This window comes from Nothobranchius furzeri, chromosome 12 (assembly GCF_043380555.1).
Source record: "Nothobranchius furzeri strain GRZ-AD chromosome 12, NfurGRZ-RIMD1, whole genome shotgun sequence".
NCBI classification, from domain to species: domain Eukaryota; kingdom Metazoa; phylum Chordata; class Actinopteri; order Cyprinodontiformes; family Nothobranchiidae; genus Nothobranchius; species Nothobranchius furzeri.
In genome coordinates this window covers 63,424,889-63,450,001 of record NC_091752.1, presented here as the reverse complement: position 1 = coordinate 63,450,001, position 25,113 = coordinate 63,424,889, and the positions used below count along the sequence as shown (strand labels likewise).

General features: G+C 42.7%; 1 protein-coding gene across 3 annotated transcripts in view; it reads right to left on the bottom strand.

Annotated features, from left to right (window-relative positions):
• The window catches only part of rbbp6 (retinoblastoma binding protein 6), a 39,549-nt gene that overhangs the window by 11,342 nt on the left and 3,094 nt on the right, over positions 1–25,113 (bottom strand). For 2 of the 3 annotated variants that reach the window (XM_015945467.3, XM_015945469.3), the window contains exons 2-18: positions 23,016–23,124; positions 19,993–20,044; positions 13,330–13,374; positions 13,168–13,247; positions 10,848–10,944; positions 7,739–7,881; positions 7,024–7,196; positions 6,840–6,943; positions 6,530–6,744; positions 4,844–4,971; positions 4,653–4,756; positions 4,331–4,501; positions 4,070–4,230; positions 1,057–1,159; positions 906–972; positions 725–758; positions 327–647 (exon numbers count right to left, since the gene is read on the bottom strand). In XM_015945467.3, coding sequence (XP_015800953.3) covers positions 327–647; positions 725–758; positions 906–972; positions 1,057–1,159; positions 4,070–4,230; positions 4,331–4,501; positions 4,653–4,756; positions 4,844–4,971; positions 6,530–6,744; positions 6,840–6,943; positions 7,024–7,196; positions 7,739–7,881; positions 10,848–10,944; positions 13,168–13,247; positions 13,330–13,374; positions 19,993–20,044; positions 23,016–23,124 — 2,107 coding nt within the window. The remainder of the gene's footprint in view (positions 1–326; positions 648–724; positions 759–905; positions 973–1,056; positions 1,160–4,069; positions 4,231–4,330; positions 4,502–4,652; positions 4,757–4,843; positions 4,972–6,529; positions 6,745–6,839; positions 6,944–7,023; positions 7,197–7,738; positions 7,882–10,847; positions 10,945–13,167; positions 13,248–13,329; positions 13,375–19,992; positions 20,045–23,015; positions 23,125–25,113) is intronic. The other variant, XM_015945468.3, reaches the window with a different exon arrangement.

The following is a 25,113-nucleotide window of genomic DNA, read 5'->3' as shown; positions in this document are numbered from 1 at the left end:
TAAAACATTTTTAGTACTCTTGCCACCTCTGATGGGGCTCTATGGGACGGGGGTCTTGGCACAAGTAAATTGATATACTCTCTTCCTTATATTACAACACAGAGTATGACCATCACTTAAAAAAAATCATAAATAATTCTTTAAAGGGGGAAACCTCCGGATCGCTGCTTTAAAAATATCAAATTTTGAAAAATAAAAACTGTCAATTTTGGATTTGAGAAGGAAAAAAAAAAACAAGTCCAGACAAAAACATCTAAATGGATTTGAGTTTGTAATCAGGTTTGATCTAGTTGTCAAGTAGAGACGCAGAACAGCTGAATGTTTACCTTTCGTTTTGCATTCTCTGATACCTGTACCACTCCTTGGGAATAAGGACGGGGACTGAGGGTGTGGTGGTAGAGGAGCAGAGGGACGGGATCGGAGCACCCAGGGGGGCTGGAAGCTTCCAGGTGGGCGTGGTTAGGGCGTATGCTGGAGAGTAAGTGCTTGGAAGCTGGTGAGTGGGGAGGAAGGTGTGAACAGGAGGGGAGGGAAAGAGAGGCGAAGATGTGGTGGCGTATGAAGGGAAGGGTGGGGAGGAGGTCGTAAGACGCTGCTGGGTGTTGGATCCGGTCAAGCTTCCAGTGGGACCGCCGGATGAGGAGGTGCTGATGTGAAGACGTAGGAAGAGTAAAATTTATTCACTCCGAAACAGAAGACAAGAATGAAAACAAACCAGACTCACTCGCTCCAGGGGTTTGCTGGTTTAAAGGTTGAATCTGTAAAATCAGAAAAACATTGACCATCATTCTTCATCCATACGGAGCTGCTGTCCTATGAATTTACTGTGACATCGAGTAACCGGTTGATCTCGCACAACAGACATAAAATGAGGTAGAAGAACAAACAGAATCAAGGTCTCTGACCTGAGGACGAGTTTCTCTGACTCACATCAGCTGTCTGAAGCTGATCCGTCACCTCCGTACCACTAACCTGGATAGGTAGAAACAGCACTAAACCCGAGATGCTGTGGGTGGGTGTTGTGACTGTTAGTGGTGTTGTAGTGTGTTCTTTCACCTGTGGTTCATGATTATCTGGAACATCAGAGGCAGTTTTGTCAGGAGGCAACAGAGAGTGAGGGACAGTTGCTGAATCATCACCCGTTTTTCCTTCATTCCCACTGAGAAAAAAGAACAAAGACGTCAATATGCAGCCCTTAAATGCAGCTCTTTAACTAGCATAGCGGCTATAATCAATGACTACACTAATGTAAATTGTTTTGTTCAACACAGATGCGTTAAAAGCACCAACCAGAAATGTTAATAAAAATACTTTGTAGGGTTTTAGTGATCAAGTCTTAAGTTTAATGTGTTAAAAAGAGGAAAAATGAGCAAACAAAAGGTGGTTTTCAAAGAGCACTGCTCAGTCTGAAGCAGCTCTGTACAGCGTGGTTCGAGTCAGCTCATCTGAATGTAGTTTTGTTCCCATTCCAGCTCCACGACAGTGTGCCCCACATAGATGCGGGTGGGAGGAAGGGGGGATCTGTGGCACTCGTGGGGGGTGTGGGGTCTACTCATGACAAAAAAAATAAAGCACGAGGTGATCAGTAAACGGTGTAAGGTAACCTGTACGCTCCACAGGAAGACAACTCGGCTGAAAGAAGGTGGTGCTGTTGGACGTTCTGCTCAGCTTTATGGCTTATTGTCAGACTCTGAACCAGGAAATGGCTGCAGGCAGTGAAGCAGAAGGCAAGAAAACTCCGGAGCAACCACTGACTCCGCCCCCCCCTAGCCAATCTGAAGCCAGATTCGCACTGCCGGCTCGACTCAGCCTTGTCAGGTACCTTAACGGAGCAGGGACTAAACATAGCTGCACTGGTCTGAGTTTCTTCGAGTAGTGCTCCTGGAAAACTAGCTAAAGCTTCAGAGAAATTCTCACAGTATGAATAGGTCAGAATATCCTCATATGTGTAGGTTTAATGCGTTTTGAGTTTTAGTGAGCAATAACGCGTAAACAAGGGTCAAATCAGAAACAACGGGTGAACGAAAGAAACGAACGGCACACAGATTTATCAAAGGCTTTTATTTTGAAAGGATTTTTAACTAAATTAACTCATTCACTGCATTCTTTTACTGATTGGGCGTCGGAACGAGCCCCCGCACCGTGAGAACAAACATCTCAGCTCTAAAGCCGATCTTCATCCGCATATGTCACACGTCACGTGATCAGGAAGCAGAAAATCCACGTGTTAGTAGGGCTGGGGGTAAACGATTATTTTTAAAACGATTATTCTGACGATTATTTTACTGAATGGTCGACTATTCTAATGACTATTAGACAATTAATCTAACGATTATTTTTCTATTGCACAGTTAATAAAAACCAAAAAATCTCTTAATAAATTCTTAAAAAAATTGATAAATTGTTACTGTAAGACAATAAACACTACAGGCCTTCCATTTTGTATAACACTGCTTTTATTGTGTTGGTTGGTTATGTTCTGGTTGCTTTGTTTTGGTCACCTATGTGCGTGATGCGAGTGGTGTTACGACCCTTCCTGGGGAGTTTGGCTCGTGTGCAAAAAGGAAGGGACAATAACAGGATTTAAAAATTAAAATGATGATCAGGTTTATTTACAACTACAAAAAAACATAACTCTTTCCATCCACAGGTTGGGAATAATAAAACTAATTCTGCCTGTGGGGAATTAAAACAAAAGTACAAATAACTAGGGATGTCCCACTGGGCAAAGATTACAGGGTTCTGGACCAAAATAAGAATCTCCAAAGGTCCAAACTCTAAACTGGGCGGTTAAACCAAACTCAAGGTGACATTTTAAACTAAACTGAAAACCCACAACACTCTACATGTAATAAAAGGGAGATCTGCATCACAAAAAAGATGAACTCTAAACCAAAATGTAACAGCTTATCCAAACGCAAGAAGCTGTTAGCGAAAATGCTAACAGTAGCTTTACCAACGTTAAGTTCAAGTTACCAAGTTTAAATAAACCAAAAACACCCAGCAGCAAACAGACCAGCATGGAGGAGAGACTGCTACCACCAAAACAGCTCTCCTCATGTCTGAAAGAAGCTCCTTAATGAAGGGAGAAACGCTCCCGGTGATTTTCTACATCTGCGCTAGAGATGGAGCAACGCATCTGACCCCGGAAGTTGTTGTCCGTTGCCGGGAGACGAAGGCGGGCAAAACAAGAAAGGAATCTAGTAGCGTTCCGGTTCTTCGGTATTTGGCGGAGATGTTGGTGAAGGCAGAGAAGAGGGTGAACTAGAGAAACAGGCAGATTCCTCCTCTATTTACAAACTCCTGGGGATGCAACAAGTGGGCGCGGTGCGTCGACTACCGGATCGGACGTCGACGAATTTTTAGAATCGAGCAATCGACGTCATCGAGGCTTCGCTACAGCCCTATGTGTTAGGAGATCGTTTTGGGCTGCTGTAAAAAAAAGTGAGGCACGAACTGGAAAAGCTTCTGCCGATCACAATTCAACAACGGATTATGAAAGAACGGATAACTCTCGAAACGCGTGTATTCTTCCTGATGTAAGAGGTGAGTCAGGCTTTCTTCAAAAGGTTTTTTCTCGTCTTTCGGCAAAGACGCAATAGTTTTGGGGAACTACTGCCACCTACTGGCTTGGCGTGCCTACGAATGTGCTTCACAATGCACTGGATCATCTTGCTGTATACAAAGGACCTGGATTCACTACACCAGCTGTAGAGCATACACTATTTCTCCAAGCAAAGGCTGTTCAAGAACTACAACAGGTATGACAGTTATTTACTTAACACATAAAATAATTCAAAATTGCTGAATTAACCACAAAAGAAAGGGAGCACAGAAGCAACTGAAGTGTTCAGCTGGATTGTTTCTGGTTCTGTTATGAATCTGAACTGGAATCAGAAACCCGTTCAATCCAGCTGTATTTTCTAACAGCAGGAGCTTTTTTTTCCAGTGGAAAAATGCTAAAACGTTGACTACTGATTTGATAAACCATAGTCCTACTTCCCTGCAACAAACAGCTCACAGGTATTTAAGGTCCTTTTAAGAAGTCTGTTTTTGTGTGATTATATACTCATGAGATATCTCTAGTTGGCTTTCCGTAGGAGGTAAAAACGTGCTAGACGAGTTCTCAGTGGTGGCAGATTTCTCAGTGGCTGTTGCTTCAGGGGGAACATCCGAACTCTGAGGCAACGGTGGAGAGTTTTCAGTGTTTAGATGGTTCAGGAGAGACTCCTTAAGACAAGAAACACTAATCAGACGGTTGTGAAAACACCTGCAGAGATGTTCGAGAATTATAGCGGTTCACATGAAACATTTCACGTAGAGGGTTCACCTTCTGGCTGCAGGGCGACTGAGGAGGCTTTAGGAGTTGGGTCTGAACGCCAACAGGAGGCGGAGTAGGAACAGGAGTCGATCCTGGAGGTGAATTCTTGGACTGCGAGGCGACACAACCCTTACCCAAGCTTTTGGCAAAGCTTTGCCCGTTCTTAAAATGAACAACAGCCTGAGTTGGGAGACAGATAAATAACTAAATGACTGCCGCCAGCTTAGTTTAGTATGCAAGAAAGTTTATTTATATAACACTTGTCAAAGAAAAAACAAAATATTAGTGTTAATAAAAACGATACAACTCTAGTGAGGCAACACACAGTCACCTGTCTGAGGAACTTATTGGCTACCAGGGTGTCAGGGGAGACTTCTGATTGGCCACATGTGGGACACACATGGTCCTCTGAGTCGAGTAGGGCGGAGCGAATACCTAAGGGACACAAAGACAGAACATGGACGTGAGGATATGGATATTTCAGGTGTAGGTGATGTTTGAGTTGGTGCGTCAGGAGCTCACAATCGTCACAGTAGCTGGATCCACAGCAAGGTATGACCACAGCGTCCCCCAGCAGGTCTCGGCATATCAGACACAGGAACTCAGCCGGAATGGGGTCTTCGGTTTCCTTACCAGTAGTGCACACTTCTCTGTGGACAGGAAACAGCCACAGGTACATTTCAGATTTTTGTTTGTGTCCTTTGGAAGTTGTTAATAAGAATCAAGTCAAAAATGAATGACCAGAATTTACCAAAGCACAAAAATAGTGAAATTATTGGCTACAACCAAATGTTAGAAAATATTATGACCCACTGGATGAAATCTGCTAAAACTTTCAGAAAGTAAACGTTGGCTCTGCATCTACAACTGATTCATGTTTCACGATAATCCTGATCAAGATGGCCGCCTGGCTAATGAACTGCATGTTGCATGATAGACATGTATGGTTTTATGAGGAGTGAGAAGCCTGACCAGACCAGGTCTATGTGTTACAAATACATGCAAATGAAGCTGAAGTCTGACTGTTTAATCTGTTGGATTAAAGTAGGGGTCTGCCCTGCAAACCATTTTCTCCCTCCGTCCACCAGGACAAAACTTGTTTAGAACCACAAATGTTACAGGACCTGTTGAAAAATGGCAGTTCATCGTTTTGGAGAAATACCAGCAAAGTAAATTGAAGCCAATGAAAACAAGTGTTTTCCCTCAGTTCTGAGAACAAGATAATCTTGAGAAAAAAGGTTGGAACTAAGATTAGATCTGACTTTTCTTCTGGGATTAAAGTCAGCAATCTCTTCTTCCTCACAGAAACTTTTTTCCACTCAGGTCTGTGATGTTGTGAAACCATTTATGGTGAAAAAAAGTGTGTGAACTCCTTTAAAATCACCAAGATCTTTTCTATAGCGCCTCTCAAGATAAAAATCACAGGGCGCTTCACAAAAACAAAAACATGTAAAATAGAAAAAAGAATTTAGAAAATGATTAAAATATATTTAAAATGAGCAAAAAATAGACAATTTTGATTAAAAAATGTAAAGAAAGAGAGAGTGAATAGGAAAGAGGGAGTGGATCCTGAGAAAGAGGAGAGAGGAAAAAAAAACCCCGACCGGAGCGGAGGCAGTGACTGACGCAGCACGAGCCGTTTTCAGCTGTCTTGTCAAATGCACCACGTACGTTACGAAAAAAGTTACTTTAAGTAACTTTAAAGTAACTTTAAAAAGAAGCAAACTGAAGAAAACATAGGGAGTACTGAAGAAACGTGAACAGTGAAGCAAGCACAGAGAGATCCGTTATTGTCTGTGAGTGTGAGTGTGTGTGTGTGTGTGTGTGTGTGTGTGTGTGTGTGTGTGTGTGTGTGTGTGTGTGTGTGTGCGTGCGTGCGTAGATGGACCGGACTGAGCACCCGGCTGCAGAGTTTTGTGTGTGTAGGGAGGGGCGGGCGCTCTATTTGACTGGCCAATCACAGAGCGTGAAGACAGTCAGTTACCCAATGAGGATTTTCCTTCAGCACGATTACAGATATTTACGAGTTTTACTCGTTTCATGCTCGTACTCTTCAAAAATACTTTATCCGTACCGGATACTCGTCTGAAACGAGTATCTGGCTCATCCCTACTGAATTACATCTTCAAACGTCATCAGGCAGAAAAAAAACATGGCTCCAATGTTCTCTGGTCATTCTGATGCATCTGTGTGTGTGTGATCATTTACTCATTAGATATGCCTGCTTGGCTTTCCGTAGTATTTAAAGATGTGTTAGACGAGGTCTCGGCACAGGCGGCACCTGCTGCTTCAGGGGGAGCATCGGAACTCGGAGGCTTTTGGAGTTGGCTCTGAACGCCAACAGGAGGGAGGGCGGGACCCAAAGTCGATGCTGGAGGAGAGTTCTTGGCACAGCCTTGTCCTTTCTTAAAGTTATTAACAACCTGAGTTAAGAGGGACAGAAATAACAAAACAACTGCTGTCGGTTTATTTTTATATCAATAAAAAGGATACAACTCAAGCGAGACATTACACATACCTGTCTGAGGAACCTATTGGCTACCAGGGTGTCAGGGGAGACATCTGATTGGCCACATGTGGGACACACATGGTCCTCCGAGTCCAGCAGGGCGGAGCGAATACCTAAGGGAAACAACAAAACCTTCATGTGTCACACATCCTGGTACTTTCAGGTAAGGGTGAAGTGTGCTACAGACGCTCACAATCATCACAGTAGCTGGATCCACAGCAGGGTATGACCACAGCGTCCCCCAGCAGGTCGCGGCACATCAGGCACAGGAACTCAGCCGGTACCGGGTCCCCCTTGCTTTCACATTTAGGTTGTTCAAGTGGGATGAACGGAGGCTTCTCCTTCTTACCGACAGCGTACGCCTCACTACGGACAGACAAACACACCACAGATAGAAAAAGAAATGAAAATTTCACAACAGCCATGTATGAAGCACGTAGCTCTGTGCTCCTGCGATCTTTGATCTTCTGCAGGTTATTCTCATGCTGTTTGCTATTGAGAAATGTCATGAGCTCTACTTCTTCTATTCATTCCTCACAGACGGTAGCAAAACAGTGCTGAATAGGCCGCGCAGGTGTGGACACGGCTGTGACCAACAGACTGCTCAGATGGTACGATGATGGTGTGGACAGTGCGAGCACAGTGATGTGTGACTACACTTTAATAGATTCCTGCAAAGCTGGTTGACATCTCCCTCCACTGAGAGGCGAGAATCAGTTCTACGATATCAGAACACTTATGAAGTACGGGCATCTGTGCATCCCTGACTACTGACTGCATTGATAATATCAGATTATCTATCATAAAAAAATGGATGAGGTGGCGCTGAAATACTTTCAATAACCAATCGAGAGGCCTTCCATTTCATTTTAACATTCATCAAAAATGACATTTTGATTCACACTCACGCATCTATGGCGGGAATTGCGTAGCGCCCACAGTTGGTCAGCATGACTCCTTTAATGCTGGGGTCCTTCACCTCAACCAGTAACGAGTTAGGAATTCCTGTGCTCTTCCTGATCTTGGGAGGACCCTGGAAGTTTTTATCCTGCTGTCAAAAAACACAATTCTACCGTCACGTAAAGGCATGAAGATCAGGTCAGGATGGACGCAGACCCCATACCAGACAGATACCAGCAGAGCTGAAGATCAACAACCACCCAGCAAATTCTCCATGTATAAATGCAGATGATAGAAGAGCTACTTCATGATGTCTATGGAGTGTTTTGAAACATGAAATTGAATTTACACTCAACAAAAGGATTATTAGGAACACCACACTAATACGGTGTTTGACCCCCTTTCACCTTCAGAACTGCCGTAATTCTACGTGGCATTGATTCAACAAGGTGCTGAAAGCCTTCTTTAGAAATGTTGGCCCATGCTGATAGGATAGCATCTTGCAGCTGATGGAGATGTGTGGGATGCACATCCAGGGCACGAAGCTCCCGTTCCACCACATCCCAAAGACGCTCTATCGGGTTGACATCTGGTGACTGTGGGGGCCGTTGTAGTACAGTGAACTCACTGTCATGTTCAAGAAACCAGTTTGAAATGACTGGAGCTTTATGACATGGTGCATTATCCTGCTGGAAGTAGCCATCAGAGGATGGGTATGGTGGTCATGAAGGGATGGACATGGTTAGAAACAATGCTCAGCAAGCCCGTGGCATTTAAACCATGCCCAGTTGGCACTAAGGGGCCTAAAGCGTGCCAAGAAAACATCCCCCACACCATGACACCACCACCACCAGCCTGCACAGTGGTAACAAGGCATGATGGATCCATGTTGCAACATCCAGAGAGGGTAAATCTTCACCTATACATTGACCACATTGAGACCGGTCATCTACAGAAATAATTACATTTTCTAAGCAAATTTTATATTCTATCTTCTAACACCCAGAAGATTCTGCAGTGCTTGCTGACATTACATGAAGAAAAGATTGTCAGCCTATGTTCCCAAACAAAGCTTTCTTCTGATAAAACTGCTGGATTCCACTCTCTGAATGAAAAGTGACCTTTTACAACTCATACGTTAAATAATCATTAAATAATCATGGTTGAATGAACCAGATGTTAGATGAATAATAATAATAATAATAATGTTTGAATAATCTGTGCCTAAATCAGTGAAGTTGAAATGAATATTATTGCTTACAATGATCCATTACACGTTATGGTGAGTAATGTTTGATTTAACAAGTGAATCACTATCTACACTCACATTGTTCATAAGATATAAGTTACGGTTAAGGTCGCATCTCACATAGAGTTTAAAGATTCTTTATCCGCAGATCATGAACATCTTGTCGACAAACATGTCAAATTCTGATTCGTAGAAATGATGAACTCAAGATTATTAAAACTAGAGTGACTGCCGAGTTACTCAGTTTCCAGCTGGCACTCCGAAGTGGCCACTTTGGAACCAGCCTCTTCTGAAACATCTCTGACACACTGTCAAACCTGTTTGCATGCTGTAAGCTGACACAGCTACGACTCCTTAAGAGACCATCCGTCTTAGTCTAGGGGTTGTATCAACTAGTCGACTTCAACTGCTCTGTGGTGACTTTTTATGCCCGTCATCGACTAGTCGCTGTCACGTGATAATGACCGACAAGATGCAGTCCTCGGAAAAGACAGCAGGTGATGAGCCCCTGCGCGTCGGGAGGCGACGCGCTGTGCCAGAGCGTCGGTATCTGACGCCCGCCGTAAAAGGGACATTTGACCGAATTGTGACGTTTACCCTCTTGCAATTTAACCTTCCCCTCACCCCCATCCTAACCTTAACCAGCTTGCGCATGCAAAGCTCTGATCGTTGACGCGCTCCAGACATCTGCGTTCTGAGCACGGCCACATTAACATTATTAAATTAGGTGTCGCCACCTCAAAAACAAATTTAGCACACGATCGTTCATGTCGGCTCATTTCCTTTTATGTTTTCTGTCTTTTATTTGTGCCTGATGCTTTCGCTGCTGTGGAGCGGAGCGCATCACCTGTTTTGTCCTCCGGTGACTTCACCTCACAGGTGCGGCCGGCGAGCACTCCGCTGTTTTTGCGGTCGGTAGATCTTTTAGAACTGCAGTTCAAAGGTAACTCATGAGGTGAATATATATGAACCCAGGTAGCAGTTTTTCTTTAGGATTGAGAGGAGATGCAGGAAGATAATGAACAGAGACAGGACAGAAAAATAGTCAAATAAAACAAGTTAGTTTTTGTACCTGTTGGATGCAACAAACAGACACCACTGAAGGTAATCAGAAGTGAGGAACAGAAAATGAAATAATTATTTTAATGTTTAGAGCAGCAGGAACTCCGAGAGGCTGCAGGCGCATCAGTGAGTTTGCGGCCGCTTCGCAGAGGGAGGGGGGAGGGGGCTGATGCAGAAACTACCGTTGTTAAAAGAAATGTTTAACTTTGAAAAAGTGGGCGCAATTTTAATTGTCAAAAACTCCATTGAACCAACCCCCCCCCCTTCTGCTGTTGTAGCCCATCCGCCTCAAGGCTGTGCGTGTTGTGGCTTCACAAATGCTTTGCTGCATTCCTTGGTTGGAACGAGCGTTATTTCACTAAAAGTGGCTCTTCTATCAGCTTGAATCAGTCGGCCCATTCTCCTCTGACCGCTAGCACCAACAAGGCATTTTCACCCACAGGACTGCTGCATGCTGAATGTTTTTCCCTTTTCACACCCTTTGTAAACCCTGGGTTGTGGGTGGAAAATCCCAGTTACTGAGCAGAACTCAAAATAGCTTAAATCACCTTTCTTTCCCATTCTGACTTTCAGTTTGGAGTTCAGGAGATGGTCTTGACCAGGACCACACCCCTAAATGCATTGAAGCAACTGCCATGTGATTGGTTGATTAGATAACTGCATTAAGGAGAAGTTGAACAGGTGTTCCTAATAATCCTTTAGGTGAGTGTGTATTTAGAATGAACTGTGGATGTCTCAGTAAAACCATTCAGATTTAACATGACTGAAAGTACTTCATCTGGTTTCGAGAGGTGATGTGTACTCACCCCATTCATTGGGCAGTTCCTGATGTGGTGTCCGGTATTTCTACAGCGGTAACAGGTGTAGTTTTCTGGTAGGACGGTGCCAGGCTTTGTGTTCAAGCTGCAGAGAGAAACAGAGGAAAAGAAGCATGACACCAAAGGAAAATGTAATAAAAAATACACATAATTAAAAATGGAGGAGCACAGGGAGCATCAAACAAAATTTAAAGGGGACATAAGATGTGTTTTCTCCACTTATAATAGTTCTATGGTCGTTCTGTGCACTAAAGCCCTCACATAAAGCTACTGTAGAAGCTTAATTTAAACAGTTTCAGTACCTTCCAGAATGAGCCATTTCAGGGCTCTGTCATTTTAAGAAAACAAGTTGGAGCAGGCCATGCTCTACTCTCCCTGCTCAAACTGCTATTGACCCTTTGAATGTGATGTCACCCTACTCATGGGAATGCCTCTTTTGCCAAGAAGATGACCATCGAAGGAACTGTTTATGTCCATTAACAATTCTGCTGAGCTAGCTAGTTCGAAGTCTTATATCATTTTTATTTTTGCTATTTTGTCAGTCTCACAGTTCAGTGGTAAGGGCTTGCTGCACCAACAGACGAGTCTAAACTCAACTCATCTGTTTGTCGACTACTTTGATGGAGACAGAAGATGGAGACGAACCATCCATCCATTTTCAGCCGCTTATCTGGAGTCGGGTCACGGGGGCAGCAGCCTAAACTGAGACGCCCAGACTTCCCTCTCCCCAGCTACTTGAGCCTAGCCTAGTGAACTAGACCAAATTCTTGCTTTGCAAAGTTTGGTCTAGGAACACTCCACTGGAACCTCTGCAGCCCCTAACAGCATTCTGGCTGGCCAATCACAGCTCTCTAGAGGGGTTTCAAACACAAAGAGCTGTGATTGGTCCATAATGGTGGGCCAATGAGTGCTCTATCTGCTTAGTGAACAAATCACTGAGCTTTATCCACTTTGTGGGCCAATCAGGGCACTCTATATGCCTGGTGGGTAGGATGATGCAACAGAGTGAAACAAGATGGCGACAGCTCGTTTGAAACGGCTTTTACATCAATGTTGGAGTATTAGAACTTGGGCTTTATTAGAATCAGGAGCAGATAGATGTATTTAAGTGCTTTATTTTATTTATTTTTTTTTTTAGAAAAAATACTGCGGACCGCCTCATTTACCAATAGCTGCGGTGAGTATGTCACATTCATTGTCCAGTAGCATGCGGAGATCATTTGAAAGGCAACGGTAGAACCCGCCCCACAACCGAGAGCCGTCAATGGAGCGTTGCCAGACTAAATAATACATTTATTTAGTCTGGCTTGCCAGGCTAACTTGAGCCAGCTCTTCCGAGGGAATCCCAAGGCGTTCCCTGGCCAGCCGAGAGACAGTCCCTCCAGTGTGTCCTGGGTCTTCCCTTGGGTCTCCTCCCAGTTGGACGTGCCCGGAGATGAACCCCGGCAGTTACTCAAACGGACCAGTAGTCCTCAATGCATTTCAGCAATCACTTTTAACAGGTGAGATTAATGTTCATTTATTCCATGAGAAAGTCAGAGGCTGGCTGTGATGGACCTGCAATGTGCTTATACTATTTTGAAATCATTATCCTTTAATGGAGGACGTGCGTTACCGTCCACTAAAACAAAAAGCTAGATAGTAATATTGTTCTAATGTAGGATTATGCGTGGTAAAATTGCGTTATTTATCTGGCATGACGCGCTTCGCTGCAATCTGATATCTTAAACCCGGTGAGCTGACCAGTGACAACACTGGTAGGGATCCTGACTTTTATTTATTTATTTGTTTTTAAATCAGCTTCAGTGTAAAGTAAAACACTGTTTATCGCATAATTTTAAAAATTCAGTGGGATGAATTCTGGTAAAGTCAGTAACTTGACCAAATCGGTGAGCGCAACAGCAGGGAGAGTGGTAGTAAGCTAGTTAACCAACTTTGTAAATATCACTGAGCCCCCCTCCCCCACAACTCACTGTTGACGTTCACTATGGTGGACCCACGTGATCAGGTGATGCAGGTGCAAAAGGTCAGTAAACTGAGAAGCTCTAGACCTGCTCCCCCAGCAGCAGCTCCCTGTTGTGCGACGGCGGGGGTTCTATGCTAATTTGTGACATCCCAGAAGAGGACCTGTTTAAGGCACATAATTCTTAAAACTAAAAACGGACAGAAATCAGATATTTTTTCATGTTTGGAGTGTCATTAGATGCAGTGGAGACCCACATGGAGGCACCAAAGGATGCTAAAGGTGAGTTTTGCATAATATGGCCCCTTCAAGGATAAATGCAAAAGCACTAGACCCACGACTTACTTCATAGAGGACTGACTCATCATGACTTTGATTTTATCCTCCTCAGAGACATCTGCATCAGCCAGGTTGGATTTCTGCATCTACATGTACAAACTGAAGTCATTAACAGACCATAATCAGGGTGTAGCTTCAGCTGATGAATGAAAGTGAGAGGAAGCATACCATGGAGAAATAGGACAAGGCTTTGGTGGAACTCCGGTCGCTCATCTGTTAGGAGTTGAACACAAAATCAACTTTTCAAATACAAGGAATGAAGTTTTCAGGTAAATTAAATGTAAAACGGTTCACGAGCTCCAGAAAACATGTTCTCTCACTAAATCTAGAGTTTCTCTTCAGCTCAGCTCAGGAAGGTTTGTATCACTCAGAGTGGCTCACAGTGTGTCCTAGACTCTAAACAACATCCGTGACATTTATTAGTGTTTTTTGATTACTGTCAAAATGTTGTTTCTGTGATGTTAATGTCTTTATCTTTACTATTTTGTTGCATTAAAGCGGTCATACACTTTTTTTTCTTTGCATCTGCAGTGGTCTAGTCTAAATGAATGTCATGCGAGTTGTTCTCTGTAGGAAAAATGTTCTGGCGCTCCCGTTTCAGGAAGTAGAAGTTGGCCTAAGGAGATGTGGGTAGAAAACAGTAGCATTTAGAGTCTTACTCATTAATATTCATGATATTTAGACAGCTCACCTCCAATTGGCTCAGAGCAACATGACTCTACCACTGTCTCCATTCACTATGCAGCATAGATGTTTTATCTCCATAAACAACAAGCCTAAAGGAGCTCTGCCATGTTGTGGAGTTGCTAATGCTAACGGCTACCTTCTACTAGCTGGATTTCCAGAATAAAACGAAAAAAGGTTTCGCAATGAACTTGGTCCTTGCTGAGAAGCTTTCCAACATGCGAGGATGCTAACATTAGCCTTTGAGCTCAAGGCAAGTGTGTAGAGAAGAGATTTATAAGATCAAAGTGGGTAATCATTTAACACATTTTGGGATTATTAGAAGTAATAATTGTTTATATTTATTTTCCCACATACAAACATTGATTCACAACATTTATAAGTTCTATTTAAAATAAAACGTGCAGCAGACTAAAACCAGACCAACCTGAAATACTAACTTTGATCCTAACTGACAGGGGAGACTTGTCAATCAATAGAGGAAATCCACTGAAGTGGTGAAATAATGTCCAATAAATTTGCCTGAAGGAACAAAACTGAACTATAGCTCACAAATGTCAGCATAAATCAGGAAATGTGATTTTTTTCATTAAGTTCTCTAAAGTGTAATGAAAAAATAAATCAATCCATAACAGCTTCATCCAAGTCGTTTTATTGATGCGTAAACAAGAAACCAGAGAGAATATAAGTTCACTCCAATTCACTTAGAAACATAGAAAAACACGGTAATCACTGACGGTCATTGATGTAAACCATAAACAAAAGAGCATCACAAGAATTCAAGTTTAACTAAAAGCAATTTATAAATTGTTCCTGAGTCTCCAGTAAAAATATTTATATTCCCTATAAATCTAAAATCTTCACTTTTAGTCTAAAATTCACTTTAAAATTGATAAAAAATGATTTCCTTGATTATAAATATTAATTTTGTTTGAAATTATCTTCAAAAACAGTCCAATAAAACAAAAAATTATAGAATAGTCTCAGAGTGGGAGAGATGATAAAGAGCTGAGAGTCTGATGTGACGGCAGTTGGGGTTTTTATCAGCTGTGAGTCGCTGATAAAGTCTGACCCGCCCTCATGACCCCGGTCTGGTGACACCGCAGCTTGTTTCAATGACAGCTGAGAACTTCTGTTTGAGGAAAATTTCAACCGACATTGCTGACGCCGCTGGACCATTTTAGGTCGGCGGAAGCCCCCTAAAAGGGTCCTAAGCCCCCCAACTCTGAATCCTAGTGACGTCCCTGACCGACAGAAATGTAGATTTGTATCGTTTTCTCCTCTGGTGAACCAGTGTGGTTCAAAGGCAGCTAGGAAAATAGTTTTATTCTCTCGTTTTCAAGATTAAAGTCAAAATATTAATGAAAATGTCAAAATGGAGAGAAAAGTTGCTATTAAATTTGACTAACGAAATCAAAATACTTTCAAATCAAGTCAGAATGTCGAGGTTAAAGTTGAAATATTGATCAAAAAGAAGAGGTTAAAAAGATGTAGGAAAACTGTTTGTCAAAATGTGTGAAAAAATAATCTAAATGGGAAAAAAAATTCCCAATAGTCAAGGCGTAGTTCACTGAAAACCCACTTTTTAAATGTTTTGTCTGATTATAATCGGTCTCTCTGAGATTCTCTTTTTTCATTATTTACAGTGAGTGCAATAAATGGACATTGACTCAATTCTAACATTTTTGGCTCTATAAAGCACCACGATGGTTTTGATATGAAACAAACATGATGTGCTATAACTGCAGGCTTTCCGCTTTAGTTTGAGTATTTACATCCGAAACAGCTAAACGGCTGATTAATGACTATTATTCTGTCCCATTGCTAATGGTCCCTTAACAAGTGGGAGGCACAGATGCAAACCGTTATAATTGCTACACAGTTCACCTGATTCAGATGTAAATATCCTCAAACTACAGGGAGTGCAGAATTATTAGGCAAGTTGTATTTTTGAGGAATAATTTTATTATTGAACAACAACCGTGTTCTCAATGAACCCAAACAACTCATTAATATCAAAGCTGAATGTTTTTGGACGTAGTTTTTAGTTTGTTTTTAGTTTTAGCTATTTTAGGGGGATATCTGTGTGTGCAGGTGACTATTACTGTGCATAATTATTAGGCAACTTAACAAAAAACAAATATATACCCATTTCAATTATTTATTTTTACCAGTGAAACCAATATAACACCTCCAAATTCCCAAATATACATTTCTGACATTCAAAAACAATACAAAAACAATTCAGCGACCAATATAGCCACCTTTCTTTGCAAGGACACTCAAAAGCCTGCCATCCATGGATTCTGTCAGTGTTTTGATCTGTTCACCATCAACATTGCGTGCAGCAGCAACCACAGCCTCCCAGACACTGTTCAGAGAGGTGTACTGTTCTCCCTCCTTGTACATCTCACATTTGATGATGGACCACAGGTTCTCAATGGGGTTCAGATCAGGTGAACAAGGAGGCCATGTCATTAGTTTTTCTTCTTTTATACCATTTCTTGCCAGCCACGCTGTGGAGTACTTGGACGCGTGTGATGGAGCATTGTCCTGCATGAAAATCATGTTTTTCTTGAAGGATGCAGACTTCTTCCTGTACCACTGCTTGAAGAAGGTGTCTTCCAGAAACTGGCAGTAGGACTGGGAGTTGAGCTTGACTCCATCCTCAACCCGAAAAGGCCCCACAAGCTCATCTTTGATGATACCAGCCCAAACCAGTACTCCACCTCCACCTTGCTGGCGTCTGAGTCAGACTGGAGCTCTCTGCCCTTTACCAATCCAGCCACGGGCCCATCCATCTGGCCCATCAAGACTCACTCTCATTTCATCAGTCCATAAAACCTTAGAAAAATCAGTCTTGAGAGATTTCTTGGCCCAGTCTTGACATTTCAGCTTGTGTGTCTTGTTCAGTGGTGGTCGTCTTTCAGCCTTTCTTACCTTGGCCATGTCTCTGAGTATTGCACACCTTGTGCTTTTGGGCACTCCAGTGATGTTGCAGCTCTGAAATATGGCCAAACTGGTGGCAAGTGGCATCTTGGTAGCTGCACGCTTGACTTTTCTCAGTTCATGAGCAGTTATTTTGCGCCTTGGTTTATCCACACGCTTCTTGCGACCCTGCTGACTATTTTGAATGAAACACTTGATTGTTTGATGATCACGCTTCAGAAGCTTTGCAATTTTAAGACTGCTTCATCCCTCTGCAAGATATCTCACTACTTTTGACCTTTCTGAGCCTGTCAAGTCCTTCTTTTGACCCATTTTGCCAAAGGAAAGGAAGTTGCCTAATAATTATGCACACCTGATATAGGGTGTTGATGTCATTAGACCACACCCCTTCTCATTACAGAGATGCACATCACCTAATATGCTTAATTGGTAGTAGGCTTTCGAGCCTATACAGCTTGGAGTAAGACAACATGCATGAAGAGGATGATGTGGACAAAATACTCATTTGCCTAATAATTCTGCACTCCCTGTAAAGCAGAAAGCCTGCAGTTATTGCACATCATGTTTGTTTCATTTTAAAACCATTGTAGAGGCAAAAATGTTAGAATTGAGTCAATGTCCTTATATTTATGGACCCAACTGTATTTGTCATGCAGGCTGAACATGAAAATAGTCTCCTACATTTATCTCCTACATTAGCTTCAATAGCTTCATTAGCTTTGTCTCCTCACAGATCTATGTCACACTGAATTAGCATTTATGGACTCACCCAACTTGACTCACAAGGGGGAAGTTTGCTGTAGGTTTAACGCCCGGGAATCAGCAGCAAACGGCTCGGCCAGTTTAAGCTAATCTTTAGCATTAGCAACTTCACCACACAGCAGAATCTCCTCCAGGCTTGTGTTATTTGTGGAGGTGAAGCATCCACTTTGCAAGTCAGTAGTACAGGTGCTGGCCAGTAAATTAGAATATCATCAAAAGGTTGAAAATATTTCAGTAATTCCATTCAAAACGTGAAACTTGTACATTATATTCATGCAATGCACACAGACCAATGTATTTCCAATGTTCATTACATTTAAATTTGATATTCATAAGTGACAACTAATGAAAACTCCAAATTTGGTATCTCAAAAAATTAGAATATTCTGAAAAGGCTGAATATAGAAGACACCTGCTGCCACTCTAATCAGCTGATTTACTCAAAACACCTGCAAAGGCCTTTAAAAGGTCCCTCAGTCTTGTTTTGAAGGCACCACAATCATGGGGAAGACTTCTGACTTAACAGCTGTCCAAAAGACAATCATTGACACCTTGCACAAGGAGGGCAAGACACAAAAGGTGATTGCTAAAGAAGCTGGCTGTTCGCAGAGCTCTGTGTCCAAGCACATTAACAGACAGGCGAAGGGACGGAAAAAATGTGGTAGAAAAAAGTGTACAAGCTCTAGGGATAACCGCACCCTGCAGAGAATTGTGACGACAAACCCATTCAAAAATGTGGGGGAGATCCACAAAGAGTGGACTGCAGCTGGAGTCAGCGCTTCAAGAACCACCACGAGGAGACTCATGAAAGACATGGGATTCAGGTGTCGCATTCCGTGTGTCAAGCCACTCTTGAACAAGAAACAGCGCAAGAAGCGTCTCGCCTGGGCCAAGGACAAAAAGGACTGGACTGATGCTGAGTGGTCCAAAGTTATGTTTTCTGATGAAAGCAAGTTCTGCATTTCCTTTGGAAATCAAGGACCCAGAGTCTGGAGGAAGAGCGGAGAAGCACAGAATCCACGTTGCATGAGGTCCAGTGTAAAGTTTCCACCGTCAGTGATGGTGTGGGGTGCCATGTCATCTGCCGGTGTTGGCCCACTCTGTTTCCTGAGGTCCAGGGTCAATGCAGCCGTCTACCAGGAAGTTTTAGAGCACTTCATGCTTCCTGCTGCTGACCAACTTTATGGGGATGCAGACTTCACCTTTCAACAGGACTTGGCACCTGCACACAGTGCCAAAACCACCAGCACCTGGTTCAAGGACCATGGTATCCCTGTCCTTGATTGGCCAGCAAACTCGCCTGACCTTAACCCCATAGAAAATCTATGGGGTATTGTGAAGCGGAGGATGCAATACGCTAGACCCAACAATGCAGAGGAGCTGAAGACGACTATCAGAGCAACCTGGGCTCTCATAACACCTGAGCAGTGCCACAGACTGATCGAGTCCATGCCACGCCGCATTACTGCAGTTATTGAGGCAAAAGGAGCCCCGACTAAGTATTGAGTGCTATACATGCACATTCTTTTCATGTTCATTCTTTTCAGTTGGCCAACATTAGAGAAACAAACATTTTTTCATTGGCCTTTAGAATATTCTAATTTTCTGAGATACCAGATTTGATGTTTTCATTGGTTGTCACCTATAAATATCAAAATTAAACGTAATAAACATCGGAAATACATTGGTCTGTGTGCATTGCATGAATATAATGTACAAGTTTCACGTTTTGAATGGAATTACTGAAATATTTTCAACCTTTTGATGATATTCTAATTTACTGGCCAGCACCTGTAGAGTTGCATTGCAGTCATCCAATCCGAGGATAGATGTCCAAATATCAGGAAATAAGACTCCATATGCTGCTGTCTGAAGCTCAGTAGTGGTGTGGGTAACTTTAAGGTCAGAGAAATGGTGCACCGGTATTTATAACTCTTAGCCCACCACCTGGAAGTATGCAGTTCTTTCAGGTACTTGTGTATGTTGGAGACTCTTATTGTGAAGGAACACAGCTCAGGTAGTTTACCCAGTAAAACTCACCCAGGTATCCTTGGTTCCAACAAACAAGTGGAGGTGGCACAAGGGTTTGCCTCCTGAGGCTCGACTTCTCTCTTCAAATATAATTTTTTTTCAACTTCAATCTGAAAGCTGGGAATTTTTTTTCTTTCTTTCGTCCTTCTTTTCCTTCCTGATTATTCCCAAGGAGCCTTCATAGTAGACATTTGATTCATTCATGAAAAGTGAAACATCTTTTACCACAAAGTGCCACAAAATAACCTTCATGCAAGAATAAACTGGGAGGAAAAGGAAAGCTGATGCCTTTGACACGTTTTTGTAGTTTAGTTCTCTGTATCTGTGATGGTTAAGAGTTTCCAACAGAGATTTAGACATTTTTGTGAGCGGTATTAAAACTGTGTGGTAGAGTTTGATACATACAGCTCTGCCAACTCCAAAGGTGTGGTGGGGAAACTGGAGATCCGATCGCTCGCTGAAACACAGAAACAAACATTTTGTTACAAACTTAAATGGCGTTTCCAATCTCCCGCTCTGTGGTTTTTGTACCTAAATAACTTTAAAATCCCATTTAAAGTTCAAATGGGGCTTCAGCTCTTTTACTTCCACAAACCTGGATGTTTTCCAGAGTTAATATGAAAGTTCAAAGTCCATCTTTCACGTTTTCACAGGTAGCTGACAGCAGTGAATAGTGATGTATTTATCATTAATATTCTGCTGTGAGGTGGGTTTCAGATCAGCCTCTAAAAGAATAATAAAAGCCTGAGTTTCTTATGAGTGAGTGAATCGTGGAACATAACTGTAATTGTGCAAAAGTCACAACAGTCCTGATTTGGTTCAGTATCGGATTTCCACTTCCCTAAGATGTCATAGTTTTCCCAGCTTGACTCTTAAGTGGGGTTATGTGACCGAATTAATGGAATATTTGTTTTTGCCAATTTAAAAGGGACTTTACGGAGTTTTGAATTTTTATGCTCGTGATTGCCCCCTCAGGCCAAAAGCGTAACGGCAGCTTCAATAGTAGGCTCGTGCACGAGGCGCGCATGCTGTACCTGCACACTCCTTAAGGAAAATAACAGCTGAGACAGTCCCGTGTGTGTGTGTGCGTGTGTGTGTGGTCCAGAGGACAGAGGACAGGAGAACATGCAGCTAATTAATTAAATAATTTGGTTCTGTACCTTTCTCTTCAGCACAGCCGACAAAGGTTTAAGATGGGTCAGTCCTCCTGCATGCTCAGATCATTCCCTTCCCTTGCTTGAAAAATTGTTCCAAAATGAAAGTTGAACCCACATCTTTTTTATCTGTGAATTCAATGCCGTTCGGCGAGTCTCAAATAAAAATTTGGGCATCTTACTGTAAAAAATATACCATTAATGTAAAAAATAAACTCTACCTAAACCATATTCACATCTAGAATCGAACCCAAGTCTTCTGCACGGGAGTCCAACGGCTTACTAGGTGAGCTAAAGCACCAGTGACGACTTTTGTATCTGTAACATTTATATCGTTGATGACAGCTGAAACAACGTTCAAAGAACGGTTCGGAGTGAAAATGGCTATTTTGTTGCTAATTTGCAGGAAATATCTAGAAGAAAGTAGCTAAGGGTCCTCAGAAATGTAGCTAGGTTCATCACTAGGCATTAGGAACAGCAACAAAGTCGCTGAGTTGGCACTACCTCTCTCTCTGCTGCTAAAGCTACTGATAGCAAATGCTACGGGCTATGCCTGAGCGTGAACGCGCACGAAGCAGCCTGCTCGACCCGAGCATCTCTCTTTTTCTGTGATTTTACAGAAAAACAGGCAATCAGAGTAAAAATGCCAGGGCTCATTCTACAGGACCAGGACATTGCAGGAGAATGTATGAAGACATTTATTATTTCTATACATGTTTTGGCTGTCAAACTTCCATAACAACCCTTTAAGCAACATGAGAGCGAGGGCATTGGGGCGTTTGAGGCATTTTGCTTACTGTTATTTTATCTGGTGCGATTGAAGCCAGTGTGAGGCGCTGCTAACAAACTGTGTTTACAAGGAAGTATCCGAAATGTGTGAGAAGTTCACAAAGTTTCTCAATTTCCTCTGGAGAGTTGCAGGGCTTCGCTCCCATGTTGCACGAATACAGGATAGTGAAAACTTTAGTCACCATCTTTTCTCACACAGCTACCAGATTATCATATGATTCACAAGTGTTGCAGGTTGATTTGCTTTGGTGCCAGTGATTGGAATGGTCTTGGTCAGAGGGCGTCGTCGTGGGCCGTTATGGGTCGGCGATCTCAGGAGAGCATATCTAGTTGGACTCTCGTTTGGCAGGAGGGGTTAAACCTAAATGCGTACGGTCTTGTATGCGGCTACCGCAGAACGTTTGGAATTCTGAAACCGACCAAACTTTGCTACTTGTTGGCATCTTCTCGCATCCACGGACAAGGAACGACACAAACAACAGAACTAACTTCAGCTCTTCTCCATTTTGCTTGTGCAGGAAAATTGTTGCCTTCATTGATGTTTGTTGACAGTGTTTGCACCACTCCTGATGCCTCTGTGGCTACCGTGAATTACACTTAAAATACCATTTGAAGGTAAAAAAAAAGGGTAGAAATAAACTTATAAAATATAGGTGACAAAACATTGATTATGGTTATGTTAAACCATGTCCTGCTGTGTTTAGCGCTGGTAATTCCTTCTGAGAAATGTTTCTAAGCAGACTATGCATTACTCAGCCTGACTAAGTCTAAGTGCCAGGTCTTCATTTTCCCAGATTAGGTGTAATCTGCTGCTGTAGGGAGTTCGGGACTAATAGCGGAGAAGAACATCAGGTTTCCCGTATCATCCTGACTGCATATCAGGATGCTGTGAAGGCTAGTGTAGCTTAATTTGTGGACATTATTTCAACAAACTCACAATGCTAAATTCTTCTTCAGTACCCTTAACTCTTTGTTGGAATTTCAAGAGCCTGGCTCAACCTCCTCCATTGCTGGGGATTGCAGTGACTTTCACAAGTTTTTTGTTGATAAAATATCAACCATTAGATCATCAATGTCACGCCCATCTCCTGAATCTGCGTTATCGGTCACAAGGGCCTCTTTTAATGAGAGTTGAGTTGATATATATGCTGGGCTGAGTCAAGAGGCACTGAAACGGTTACAGCTAGTTCAAAACTCGGCAGCTGGATTCCTGACAGGCTCAAAGAAAACAACTCACATTACTCCTGTGCTGACCTCATTACACTGGCTCCCTGAAATGAGCTCCCACTTGTTTTCAAAAGGTCGCCATCACCGCGGGTCATCAAGAGCCGCTAGAAGACTCATTTTTATCGTTTGACTTTTATGTGATACGTTTTTAGTCTTTTATTGTATCGTTTGTATGATTGTGTTTTGTTGTTCTCTGCTCTTTTGTTACTTTTATAGAAGGCGCTATGCAAGTAAAATTTGATCAGAACACACACTGACCTCTTGTTGGTCTTGCTGCTGGAGCTGGACTTGCTGCCTCCAATGATGGGGATTCTCCTGACGATAACAGAGGAGCCTTTGGAGATCAGACCTTCATCCTCTGTGTACTCTGAGAAGAAAGTGGCAGTTTGAAACATGAAATGCTTCACGACGTGGAGAAATCCATTTTATTTTAAGAACCGTGTAGAAATTTAGGATCATGAGGTAATGTCTCAAACAGATAATCTGTGAGCAATCAGCATGGGTCATGACTGAAGCATTAACACACTTTAGGATAAACAAATCAACATTTTAAGCAAAAGAGGCAATGGAGTGAGACAGGGGTTTTGTTCCTCCACCTTCGTCTCTCTCACTCACCAAAATGCTTTCTCTGGGTGGGTCTAGGTCGACTGAGGAACTTTTAAAGTGTTAACAAGAACTCAGCTGTCTCTCTGAGACGGTTCGGTTGTTAAATGTTTAGACTTTTGCATGAACATATTTTAGTTCTGTGCAGAATTATAACAAGCTTCTGTCTGGAGAAACTCCTTTGAAGTCCAACTTGTGTCTCATTAAAAGAATATTTTCCCAAAAGTCCTGATTGTGTTTCTAGATAAATGTAAGACGTCCCTTGGTGTGCTTTTTCTTCAGCTTGGTTTTGGCCTCAGAACGCTTTCACGGATGCGTTTTCGACCCGTGTATTGTTGAATCACAGCCTCCACCGGTGGCAGAGCAAGAACGTAGCAAATGGGTGGGCCTAGAAAAATCTGGATGGGTCTAATTAATTTCAAAGCTCATATGAGATGTGCGCCGCGCGTGTGCACGTCAAAATTACGTTTTTTAATAAAATCTCTCTAGCCACAAATAATCCTATGATAGAAGATTATATAATAGACACATTCCATGGATCTCTGTTGAATTTCAATTTTAAGGACTGTTACAGACGCTGGACTCCCGCTCTGGGCCAAGACCTGCACACTCTCTCGTGTGGATTTTTGACCGTTCTTCATGCACCAGATAGCTCAGGATGCAGCAGGAGGTGGTGCAAAACCAGAGATGAGATCAGATGATTCTCAGCAACCGCACCCTCCTCCAGGGAATCATCAGCATGCACGATCCAAGCGCGCGCACACACACACCTTGACTAAGCAGCATACACCTCCGACCAAACCCCCTCTCCTCACCGGTTCTCGGGGGCTCAGTCTCATTCAGGACCACGGACAGCGACGCACCGCCGCAGTTCGGGACGACTCATCACCTCCGGGATCTTCCACCCGAACCCCCGGTCCAGATAACAACAACAATAAAATGAACAGAGCCAAATAAAATGGCCTTAGAGGACTAAAGCAGACCCGACGAGATACCCGGATGAAACGATTCGTTTACCGGATTAACGTAAGTGCGAGGACAAGCATCAGATAAAAGGTCCTTGCATGTCTGCTGCGTACTGCGCATCTGTCTCCCCCTCACACCCAGTTCTTTCTCAGTTTACACCGCTGACAATATCGGTCCTCCGCAGACTCTGGGAGATGCCCGGTTCAGCTGTGAGAAGTCCAGGGCAGGAGGACGCTTCCGAGAAAAAATAAATCATGAACCTCACTGGGTGGCAGGGATGGCATCAAGAGTATTTTCTCTGAAGTAGGTTAATAGGTGCTTAGTGCCAGCAAGCAGGTGCCAGTTCGCTTTTTTTATGTATAAAAGACCAAATTACAACTCCAACAAGCAAAATGGAAAACTTATTCATAATATGATTAAAATTAATACATATATAAAAGTTAAAGTTTTTTTATTACACAGTGAAAAAAGTGCACATTCATTAAAGTAATAATTTTATATTGTAATTGTTGTTACAACACAAATGGGGTTGCTAAGCAGTTGCTTGCTTGGCCACATCTTGGTGTTGCTATAGCAACACCAAGATACTGCCTGGCCCTGCCTCTGCTGGGTGGGCACTCTGGACCTGTGCCCACCCAGGCCCACCCACAGCTCCACCCCTGGCCTCCACCCTCACCTTCAAAGGGATAGGAAGCAGTTTAGCTTGCTTTTAGCACCCCCTAGTGTCTGTTATTAATTCACTGTGGTTATATTGAAAATGAAACTCTTCGCTGTGCATTTTTCTTTT